General features: G+C 32.0%; 1 protein-coding gene across 1 annotated transcript; it reads right to left on the reverse strand.

Moving 5' to 3' along the window:
* Positions 1-301: 301 nt before the first annotated feature.
* On the reverse strand, positions 302-8,573 carry LOC129310767 (serine/threonine-protein kinase BSK7-like). Its single transcript, XM_054952685.1, has 13 exons — positions 8,382-8,573; positions 8,258-8,326; positions 8,092-8,159; positions 7,803-7,891; positions 7,506-7,726; positions 4,476-4,611; positions 4,206-4,339; positions 2,636-2,741; positions 2,209-2,294; positions 1,623-1,811; positions 1,255-1,404; positions 841-921; positions 302-554 (listed from the first exon to the last, which is right to left on the reverse strand). The coding sequence occupies exons 1-13, from the start codon at positions 8,571-8,573 to the stop codon at positions 324-326; spliced, it is 1,752 nt and encodes a 583-aa protein (XP_054808660.1). The 3' UTR covers positions 302-323.
* Positions 8,574-12,686: the final 4,113 nt, after the last annotated feature.

Here is a 12,686-nt window from a genome sequence, read left to right on the forward strand (position 1 = left end):
CAAAGCAATGCTTGGAAACCAATGAACCATCCATACACAAGGAAGTATTATCCACACTCAACGCAACAAGTCGTCCAACAAGGAATTGGGAAATTTGGCAGCACATTATAGAAACCATCCTGTACTACTCCATGACAATCATCTCAGGGAAAACGAAAAAAAGATCCGGATTTTTTTTTTTTTTCTTTTTTAAGCTTGGGAGGGGACATGAGGAAGGGATGAAGAAGATCTGGCCTTTTTTTCTTTTTGGGACTCTTAAGTTTGAGGAGAAGAGCATGAGGGGATGGAAAAGATCTGGCTGATAACCTCGACTAATTGATGTGCTATTTACTTTCAAGTGAAGAACCCTCCTTAAGTGCCGCAAAAGCCTCATTCTCCCTGCCCAGTGCAAGAAGAGCCACAGCTTGTAAGTAGAATGCAATGTACCAGATAGGGGAAATTATTTGTGCCTGCAATGCATCCTTCAGTGCTTCTTCCGGCCTTTTCTTCATGAGATAAGATAGGCTGCGGCGTGCATAAACTGTCGGAGAAACCATGGTTCCAACATCAATGAACTGCATGCATGACACAACAAAGACATTAACTGCTTGTTGTCACTGATATAAACCAATAATCTTCAATTGTTCACTATATGCTTCGTCCTGCCTGTCAAACTTAGCTGCCAGTCATAAATTTTCATTATCATTAACTTCTGCAACAAGTTGAATGGTATAGATACTAAACCAGAACAGAGGTATACACACCCTCAGTCACCCGTGTTTCAATTCCTCTCTCGGGAAGACATAATATTTCATATACTATAAGACGTAAGCAAATTTAAGAGCCATGAAACATACAAACCTGTGTATAACTATCGATTGCAGTGTTGAAGTCTTTATGGTGAAAAGCAGCGTCACCCTTCTTCTTTGAGTTGAATGTTTCCTGCGTCCGGATGGTCCACATTTGGAATGAAAGGTGCATGATTGAAGGCCAAAAAAACAAAAAAAAGTCAACAATAAAATAATAATGTGAAGTTCATAAAAGATTCAGGATTCAGATATGCTGCATTCAACCAAATTCATGTTCAGTCTTTAAAGGTAGGTAACAATAAAAATCCAAGTTTGATTTACGGTGACGAAACACATCTACAGAATACACAACAATCATTAACATATAGAATAAACAATGTTGCACTTAAAATTATACTTAATATGTACACACCACCATGCTCAACCAAATAGAAAAATTATGATGAATAACCAATAAGAAACACACCTCAATAGCAGCACCCTCATCTTTATAACCAAGATTTTCAAGGAACGCATGGATGGCAGTCAAATCTATTCTTAGACAAGCTTCACTGAGTGGAGAAAGGGGTGAAGTAGTAGGACCATGTGGTATACCCATCAAAACATGAGAAGGAACCTGGATAACAATAAACATAAGTTTACTCCAGCTTGCTAGAATATGCCTTTAATTCTCAACAAAGACCAACGCTAACGGGTTGGGAAAATACACTGCCAATGCTGAAAATTGAATAAACAAATCTAAGTAATTATTAAAAAAAATACATAATAAACAAATCTAAGTAATTATTAAAAAAAAATACATAATACAGTGAGCTACTTCAAAAGACATTTAACCTCAGAATCCTGCTGTAGAGGTGTTAAAGCAGTAACCAATGAATTTGGATTAGGACGCTCCTGTGGTTCTGAATGTAAACATTGTGAGGTCAAGTTCACAAATTGGGTCCCTTCACCATTTGCAAATTGTTGTTTTAAACAAGACTCCGTTATCATCTGAAGGTTCCTCTCCCGAATCAGGTCAAGTGCCTGAAAATTACCGAATCAACTGTTAGATGTAGAATTTAGTTTAAATCTGAACTCAATGCTTTGACTTTGACCTAAAAACTTAATCGCTAATGTTCATAAACAAATTAATCTGATGTTCCCAACAGAATAAGAATCGAGTAATCTTAGCCTCATGAAGGGGAACAAAAAATTAATAATATAAAGAAACTGAATGCAGTAAAAAGATAGGAAAGGTAAGATGTATATGTCTCAAGTCAAAAGGAAGAAATGCGAGCTTATATTTTTGCCTGTAAATATATCATGCAGATTATCTATATTCTCGTGGCCTCGTAGACATCCTCTGCAAACCCTACTATTGTCAAGATGTTCATATACAATGCTTAATGCACAGAATCTTCCATCAAGAAACAAAACTTACATGACTTGGAGGAATGTGTTTTCCGGTGAGAAGGTCCAGCAGAATGGTTCCAAAACCGTATGTTACACTTGCTGGAGTAATTCTACCTGCATGGCCAGAAGACAGAAAACACTTCCCATCATGTGTAGTTACAAAACAAAATATGCAAAACAATACTAATGAATCAACATAGCGGTCAGAACTTAATCTCTGTTTACTGGTTTTTACATGGGATGAACATCCATAGAAATAACATTGGACAAAAAGCTTAGAATGGAGAACATGAGAGCATTAAATTGATTGAAGAACAAAGCTTGATCATCTGATCTTAGAATAAGAATGTTAGCGAGAGAACTCCAAATAACACAATACTGAAGTTCAACCACCAAGCACACACAAATGAGATCAAATAATATAAATTGATGATGTAACAAGCTTAAGGGAGTACCTGTTCTTAGATATTCAGGTGGAGCAAATGCCAGGTTTGAACTATAACTCTTACCATCTCGACTGTTCTTCATCAAACCAAAGCATGAGAGTCTAGGATTTCCTTCCTGAAAAACATGAACAAGTATGAAAATAGTCAGAACTTATTGTTGAGGGAACAAGAATGAAAGATTAGGCAGATTCACCCATGATAGCATACTCTTTACTCGTTTCTTAATCTGGTATATTTCCACTTGCGTTCTTCCCAAACTAATGCTTACCTTCTCTTTAGGAATAAGGAAAAGTTGGTCAAATTTAGTATGAGGCATCAATGAAATCATTTTATAGATTATAATACTGATTCATAGTTCTACCATATGTTAGCAGAATAAGTATGCTGTGCCACATTCATGTCAACATGTATATCAAAATTACGTGAGTGCTTAAAATGTTTTGTAGTCCCAGACTAGAAAAGATATGAGGGACTGGATCTAATCCATCTTAGTTTTATTTTGTCTTAATTTAGCATTTTCATCTTATTTAGAGATTATAAAGTCCAATGCTTAGACTATGCCTCTTAGAACCCTAGTTCTTGTTTAATTGATTCTACCCCAAATCCTTCTGAAACTACACTCCTAACTTTGAAGTGATACGTCTGAAATATAAACATCCCCTGCCTCCTAAAATGATCTACATTGATTCACATCCTAATAATTCAAATCACCCCTATCCCAAGAAACCTTCAATGAGAACTCAGCCTGTATTCAAATCCATCTTTAGCCCCAGTACTAGCCTGTTTGAATTTGATTCTCTCTAAATTAATTTATATTACACTGTCTCTCCTATGTTCAAGTTATTATTGTTATTCTCCATATCAAAATTTTGATCAAAAAAGAGTGTCTGTGCAGCATTTTGTTTACAAATGTCCCTTTTTGTTTTTTGTTTTTTTTGTTTTGTTTTGTTTTTTTTTTTTTTTTGTGAATCAAAGTCTTTGTTTGAAGAAAATATTAGAGTTTACACTTTTAATATTTTATATTGATAGCCCCCCTTTGATCTATTAATTAAGTAAATCACGTTCTCTGGTAGTCTGATTACTTGGCACTGTTTAATTCCATATTTCCGTGCTCACTAACTTTCTAATTCATACTATGTAGTTATTCGAAAATAGAAAACCTAAGAAATTTACTGAGAATTTAGTGTTATCACGCCTTAATGGGAACAAATCAAACTTGACAGGCTTTTTTCTGCTTATGTATTACTTAGTTTACCATAATTCACAATATAAACTCTGAAGTGTTCGAAGATAGTCATTTGGGGAAATATTAGCTCGTGGATTTATCATGGGAAATTAATTAACCTTTTTTATGGCAGCATGTGATAGCACTAAATGAAAATGAAATACAGCCTTAAATGAAAATAATGTATAGCATGCTTTTAACGCAGCTTTCATGATTGCATAATTTTGATTGGATAATAGATATAATATTTTGAAGACTATGTACATGTTAAAGGCAGTCAGACTTCAACATAAATCATAGATTGATATTGAATAACGCTTGAACTTAGAGCATAGACAGAGGAAATGAACTTACATCATCGAAAAGTACTCTATAAGAATTTAGATCATGATATAAGGTGCGCCCTTCGCTTGCACAATATTCCAGTGCTTGGGCGAGATATAAAGCAACTCTCAGTCGCATTGTCCATTTCATGGGTTGATTTTCCCCTGGATAATCATGTAAATAATGCTGAGTAAGTTCAATGAACAATATTTACTAAAATAGTACCAACCTATGGAATAAAATTTGCAGTATTTAAATCTAATGCAGAGGAACAAAGTTTGTAGCTAGTTGTGTGCTTACAATGGAACAAATGTGTTGCCAAAGTATCATTGGGCATATATTCTGCAACAAGTAACCTCTCGTCACCATCACTGCAACATCCAAGTAGACTTACCAATCTTTCATTCCTTAGATGACTAATAACCCTTGCTTCTTCCTGAAAGGGTGAAAAAATGTTGCTAAAAGAACAAATAATGAAAAATCACGCTCACTAGAAAACCAGATTGCCTATCATGTGGAAAAGAAAAATCCAAAATGACTAAAAGTAATTCAAGAGGCACCATGCGTAAAACGTAAATGCTAAAGCCATAAACTAAATCAAGTAATTTGATGCTTCCTAGTTTAAGAACCAGGAATCATCCTGGCATCCATATTTTGAATGGAAAAGGAAATATAATTCCCCAAAGTCAGGTAGAAGCTAGAAAAGGTCATGTTTAGCACTGCATATGATATAGATTAATGAAACAAAATAACAGTGATGATGATGATTCTGAAGATGTTACATGAATCTCAAAGAGAAGCCTGAATATAGATTTCAGGTTTACTCTTTTTTATCAGGTCGCAGTAAGTAAAAAATTAGTTTAAATAAATTTATAAATGCAGGTATATGTGCTACATGGATAATCATGTCATGGTCAAGAAAAATTATATTGGGGCATCCATGTCATTTCTTTCCAGATGGTGCCTTCTTATATCTGTCAAGAAATATATATACATATATATATATATATATGTATGTATGTATGAAGCAGCTCGTACAGATTGCTGCACTCCAGTTCTGGCATGAAAATCCTGTTCAAAGATAAAATCTGTCTCAAATGCATATTGCTTGGTGTGTCTCTATAATATTTTATATAATCTTTCACGCCCCTTCACAATAAAGCCTATTAGACTTTAAGTGTGGCCAGAGCACAGGTTCACCATACCTTTAGTTGAAATAATTAAGAGGGTGAAGTGTAGCAATGATTGAAGTCTACATACAAAGCACTTGGTCACAGAAGCTCTATAACCATGTCAAGGATGTTCATCTTCATGGCATAAGTTATTTCCTTTAAACAAATTAATAGTTATATTATAATCTCAAACATTTTTTCTTTTTAATTTTTGCTTCAAACTTTTTAGCATGTTAAGGATGTCCATCTCTACTTCTGTCATATAAAAAGCACTTGGTCACAGAAGCTCTATAACCATGTCAAGGATGTTCATCTTCATGGCATAAGTTATTTACTTTAAACCCATTAATAGTTCTATTATAATTTCTAACATTTTTAATTTTTACATGAAACTTTTTAGCAGTCCAGATGTTAGATAAGGTAATTTTGGTAAACATACAATCCTTGGCCCACGGAGAGGGGAAATTTAATTCTAATTAACTTCATAATCAGGAAATGGAATGCAATTGACATAAAGGACAAGTTAATTTCATTATTATGTTAGATTCTCTAAGAAAAGTTATCAGATGAAAAAGGTTTACATGTCACTAATATAAGAAAAAGAAATAAATATTAGAAAGGCCATTCACAAAGATGAAGGCATCAACCTACGTAACAACCATGCAGGTTTATATTTATAACAGTATACTTACCTATTTTAGAAGAAGAAACACAAATGCATAAAGACAACAAGAATATGCACAAAATAAATAATGTCTAATTCCGTCATTCCCCGATATAAACCACAAGAAAAAAAAAAATGCCAATGAAGGGAGTAGTTATATTACAAAAGGTAAAAGAACAAATTTAGCCGTGGTGTATTTTTTAAAAGACATTGAGTAATTTATATTATAGGATAGTATAAAATAAATCATTAACTACTTATTCTTTTAATGTGGGCCCCACATTCATTACAGGTGCCCTTCACTAATTCTCAATCACTCTCCGTTGCCTGCAACCTCCCTTTCCTCCCCTCCGACCGGCCTTCCAGCTTGCGAGAGACAGGCCACAAAGCATTGATCCATGACTCATTCATCGTTTCATCCCTCATTGATATCCAGTCTAATGATTAAACATAATCAGTAGTGTCTCAGTCCACACTAAGTAACTTAAATGAAAGACCCAACCCATAAGAGAATCAGGTCGTTGCTGGCAATTGGAGGAAGAGACAGCTCAACCCAACAGCCGCCAGTGCCATCGGTGTATTTTCAGAAATCGGCTGTGCTAACAATGTTAACGACCCGCCATAGGAAGCTCTGTCACTTGCATTTTTGACCACTCAACAGTCACACGCCGAATTGGTACCTCATAGAGCGAAGGGGTGATGCTGGTGAAGCGAACCAAGGCTCGAAGCATTTGAAGAAGCCGATCGACTTGCTTCCACGCTTCGGAACACTCAAATTTGAAGGATTCAGCCTCCTCGACAAACATGAGTATTTGCTCTGCCAGTACAGAAAGGTGCGAAATTTCTCTAATATGTATGGAGGTTGTTGTGTAAATCAAGTTACTTGGGCGATTTTTCATGAGAGTCTAGAAATGGGGTGGTGTTATTTCTGGTTGAAGTCGAAAAACTAATCCTTTGTTCCTTTGTTCCTCTGGCATCAGGGAGGGAGGGAGAGGGAATCAAGAGGAGGAGGAAGAGTGGAGCATTGAAGTCCTTCAAGCTTTATTTTGATTTGTCTGGGTCAATGTTCACTTCCAAGTTTTCGGCTGTGATGATTATGTTGAAGCTTGAGATAATGGCAGAGAAGTTAAGGTTCAAGACGGCAAAAGTGAAGGACTTCAAAATAAAGCCGGAAGGGTGAGGGGATGAAAGGGAGGTTGCAGGTAATGGATGGAGGTCAACTATAGTCTATAATGAATGTGGGGGCCCAACCTAAAAAGATAAATTGACATTTGTTTAGGTTTAATGAACTCCGTTAGATGTAACGTTTTAAAAAGTTGATGATTAATTTTATACCATTTAATATAATATTATAAGTATATTTTAAAAAATAATTTATAGTTAAATTTATATTTTTATTCTATTATAAAATACAAAAGAGTAAAATAAAGCTTCATCCAAGCCAATTATATCAAGTATAAAAAAATGTTGGCAGTTAAAGTCACTTATGCTTACTGAAAATTGCCGGGCATCAGGCCAGGCCAATCTATTGAACCGTTTGACAGCAATCAGTGTCTGATTTTCTAGTTTTCCTTTATAAACCACATTTGGAGCCTTTTCACCTTGCTCAGAAACTATATTTTCAGCTGCAAATCCAGAAGTAGCCTTCCTAAGCTGATGAATTGTGTATTCTTGAAATAATGGCACATCAGTGGTCTCACTTTTCTTTTCTTTTCCTGAACAGGGAATCAAAAATCAGTGATTGAAACCACTCTCACATTAGCTAGAGAGATGCACATGACAAAAACTTACCATCAAATTTAGCTTCAGGCAATGGACCCCTCAGCTCTGTACCCGAGCGGCATGATGAGAACTTAGAAAAGCCACAGCCCATGACAAACCTATAATAAATTGGTGATTACTAGTTACTGCAGATGCTTCAGATTTTTAGCCAACTTCCGTATGCCTAAAGCATAAGCTGAATTTATCATGATTTTTGACGGAACGTACCAATCACTGATTAAATTACACAAATAGGGGAAAAAATCCCCCGTAGATTAGCAGATTCACAATTAAATGTCCCTTTCAATATTTTCCTGACCCCAGTTCAGGTCTTGGATGAGAGACTACTAGCATTTGAATGTGATGAGAACTAACAAAAGCCAGTACCTGAAACATGCACCGAATAGGCAGAACAAAATTGAAGAGTATTCAGCATTAATAAAATAAGCCAACCTTTCTGAAGCGAAATAATACTCGGTCAATACAGTTCGTTCAACGGTGCTTTCCGAATTGTTCACTCGTGATGATAAAACCTGCTCAGTGAATCTCAGAACCTGCTAGACTAAATGTGTCAGTCCAATAATAAAAGAACACAAAAATTAGCCATACCTCTTTGGAAGGAAAACCAATGAGCCTGTTTTGGAGAATCAGAGACCTCAAATAACAGGCATGAAGTACGCATTCATCAAAGCAGGATGAATTTGAAGAGAAATTGGAGGAAACCTGAGAAGAATTGAGCACCAAAACAAAATGACGGTTTCCACCACCTGGACTGTTATATAATTTTTCAACTATGGTCATAATTAAAGTTGGTTTCAGTGAGCAAATTGAGCCTGAATTCCTGGTCGTCGTCTTTCTGGTGTTTACTTGCTGAACAAGAACTTTCAATGCTCGAGCTAACTGAAATTTCAAAATTACACACAAAACGGTAAGTAAAAATCATCTTATTACCCTTTGTTTGTTGCGTGCAACGACAAGGTGCATGATCGTGTCGTCTTCCAATCTTCTGCTTTTCCACCGACATTGACTTTATTGTTCTTCAGGCTTGTCATACCTCAAGGCTCCATTAGCACTGCAAATTCTGCAGCCATCTCCTCTCAGAAATGAGCTCACACCAGTAAAATTCAAATGACGTGCTTACAAATTTGCCCATTAAACTGATATTTATTAATGAGTTAATGTATAATTATTAATAACACTTCTATTGAAAAATTTAGATAGAGTTTGACTAATAATTCAAAGAGTGTTTATTGAAAAATTTAGAAATTGTCCACCAATAAAATGGTTATATAAACAAACAAAAAAATTCATACAATATATGACAGATCTTTACAAATTAAACTGATGTTTATTCGCATTCAATTTTAATATTTTATTTTCCTTCAAACTCTACCAAAATTTTGGATAAAAATTTTGATTCAAATTTAAATTTACACTTATAAATTTAAAAGCGAGATAAAAGAATAAAAGAATAAAAGAATAAAATAGAATACTGATAGAATTAAATTCTTTGATAACACTTTCACTTTTTAATAAATAAATATAATTAAAAATAAAAAAAATAAAAGAATCTAGGCTCATATAATGAAGGTTTTGAAAGTCAAACTCAGATTAAAACTCATAAATTAAACATCCTTTTACATTTATTGTCGTGGATAGTTATATGACGCAATTAATGAATTTAAGGGTATGTGTTTATTTTCCCAATTAGATGCTTCGTACAATGAATTTGAAAAAAATTAATCATTTAATTTTTATAATTTTAATTATATTATAACTCAATTTTTGAACTTAAACTCATTATAATTACATTAGACTAGATTTGTTTTACCTTTATAGAGCATGATACTACCTAATATTTTTTTATTTATAATCAAGAAACTTAACAATTTGGCAAGTAATCCTCTTTTTCTTTATTTCTTTCTTTCTTGTAACACCTCTTTTCTTTTTATTACTTATAGGTATTATCTTATTACAAGCAATCATGTTTGAAACATGATTAAGAATCACTTAAAAATATTTATATATATCTATCATTTTAAAATTTCAAACAACATTCCTTATTATTTTTCAATGATATTATCATCTTTTCTAACTTTAGAATTCCAAAGAAATGTTAAAATAAATTAAGGATAAAAAGAAAGTTAAATAAATACTAAAGTATTAATTATATCGATCTTATCTATCTACCAAAATCTTAAACAATAGTATTTCAAAAAAAAGAAAAGGAAAGGACAAGGTATGTAATTTGTTAAATATTTGTTAGGAAAGCTTTGCCATCAATATGATCATATCCCTTATTGTCAAGTTCTCAAGTTGACTCCTTTGAATTTATTTTTTTTTATTTTTAACTTACAAAATCGTATCAATTTGTTCATAAACATATATTAAATATAAACTAGATTAATTCACAAGTTCACTTTTAAGTTTATCATTTTTACACTTATATCTTACAAAATTATGTCAACTCACTTATAAACTTAAATTAAATGTAAACTCAATTAAACTCGCTAAACTTAGCTATTTTTTTTTTGAGTTGAGTGTGTTAAATATATACTCTATAGAATTCAGTTATAGAAACAATAGAACCCGCTTCAAAGGAAAAAAAAAAAGAAAAAAAGAAAAAAATTAATATTAATAAAAATAAGAAATACTAAAAATAAGTTTTCCTATTTTAAAATTTTCACATTGAATATGATAATCAATCAATGTGAATGAATTTAATTTTAATCATTTATATTTAAATTAAATTATGATAATTTTTATATTTTAATTATTGAATTATATATTTTTAATAGTTATTTATTAATAGATGTAAACTTTTATGAGTTTATAATACAAGTTTATAATTCAAATTTTCATTTTTATTATAAATTCATGAGTTTGACAGCCTTGATTATACCCAACTTATGAATAATGGAAATTGTATAAGAAAATAAAGAAAAGGAGAGGGCATTTCCATAAAAAGAAATTTTCAAAACTAACATGGTCCAATAGTTATTTATAAAAAAAATTATAATTGCTCATCCAGATTAGTGAAAATCATTTGCAGTGCGTAACTGGGAAGAAAGCCAGTCAAAAAGTTTCTTTTTTTTCCCCCTTTGAATCTATCCTCAATTTAGGAAACTGCCAAAAAAGTATTAATTTGGGAAAAATACAAAATGAAACTGCGTCCTCAATGTCCGTTGCCACTTTGCGGCGGTGTGTTCATTTTGTACTTTTTTAGAGTTAATGTTTTTTAAAGAATCCAACATAATAATGCAATTAACTTGTCCTTTATGCCAATTTTCATGCCTTCATGGCATTGTAAATTTCGCAATCATCTACTAAAAATGAGAGAGTTAATGTATAACCTTTTTTACTAATAAAATCTTATGTAAAGTCTCGAGGTCAATACTTAATTTACACAGGGCTTACCGAGGAGCTCTCACGTCAATAGTAAAATTTATTAAAAAAATCATGGATAAATAAACATTTAAATATTAGTTTTAGTGTGAAGGGAAAATTAAAATTTATCATATTTAAGTTGTTTATCACTCACCATGACTCTAATTAAAGGATATAAGTGAGTTTCTGGATGTTACTCTGTTCGAAGTTGCAGACATGAATACTAACACTCATGAAAGAAGATGCGTCGATGGTATAGCCCAACTTCAATGGAAAAGAAAATGCCAAAAGCGTTGAAGCAAGGCTATATACACATGATGACCAAAAACAACATTAGCCCAGGGGGCGGTTATGACAATTTTCTCGAAGTGTTTGAAAACCACAACTGATTGGAGGGCAATTACTCAAAGATGGACATGGAAGAGAAAATTTAGGAATAAATTGGAAAAAAGAATTAAGAAAATAAGATAGAAAAAATAAGGGATAAGTAGAAGTTATCTTGACATTATTTTAGAGATATAAAGTTTATTATTTTTTAAAAATATATTTTAAAAATCAATGCTAACATAGATAGGCTAGAAATGCATTATCATGAAATCAGCTTATGCCTCAAGTGATGGATGATGCTTATGCGATTCTAATATAAAATAGGCTAAAGTATATATTTAGTTGTTTAACTTTATATAAGGTGTCATTTTGATCTTTTAATTTTATAAAATATCTTTTTAATCCTAATATTATTAGTTTCATCACACACAAAATTACGTTTAACTTTTAAATATTAATAAAATATTCTCAAATATTCACATATTATGTTTTTTTTTTTAAATAACAATGACTAACATAAAAATAGTCATTTAAAACTAACAAAGTTAGCGTTAAAGGACTAAAAATATGCTTTATAAAATTAAGAGACTAAATTAAGTTATTTATAAAGTTAAAGGATTAAAAATATACTTTGACCTATAAAATAAAATAAAAGAGTTAATAATAAAATAAGAAAAAAATATGAGATAATGGAAAATAGTTTCTATAAGTTTTTGATATATTGCAATAAAATATTTTTAAAAAATCAAGGATCATGTAGAAGTTATGATAATGGGAGAGATTGAGAGAAAAGATTATAGATAAATAAAAAGAAATGAGAGAGAAATAATAGATAAGAGGGTGTTTTTAGTTAATTTTAGAGATATTGTAGTTATTATTTGAATAAAATATTTTTAAAAATAAATGAAGGCTAGAATTGTAGTATTTTAATGGAAAATCAGGATTAGTGGTGGGGTAGTTTTATAATTTTTAAATAAAAAAATTTATAATTATGAATGGGTTAAATTTGAAAATTTGAGGATGAAAGACATATGGCATTACCATGAAAATTTGAAAATTAGGATTAATGCTGAGCATTTTGTACTAATAAATGTGGCCTTTTTTCCTTAAACCTTTTTCAAAAAAGAAAAAATTTCTTTCCATTAGTGATCCATTAACTATGTTACTTTTTGCTGATGTGACATGTGTTTTGGTGATAAT

This window comes from Prosopis cineraria, unplaced genomic scaffold (genome assembly GCF_029017545.1).
Source record: "Prosopis cineraria cultivar Desert tree isolate PC_DT_omini unplaced genomic scaffold, ASM2901754v1 PC5, whole genome shotgun sequence".
Lineage (NCBI taxonomy): Eukaryota > Viridiplantae > Streptophyta > Magnoliopsida > Fabales > Fabaceae > Prosopis > Prosopis cineraria.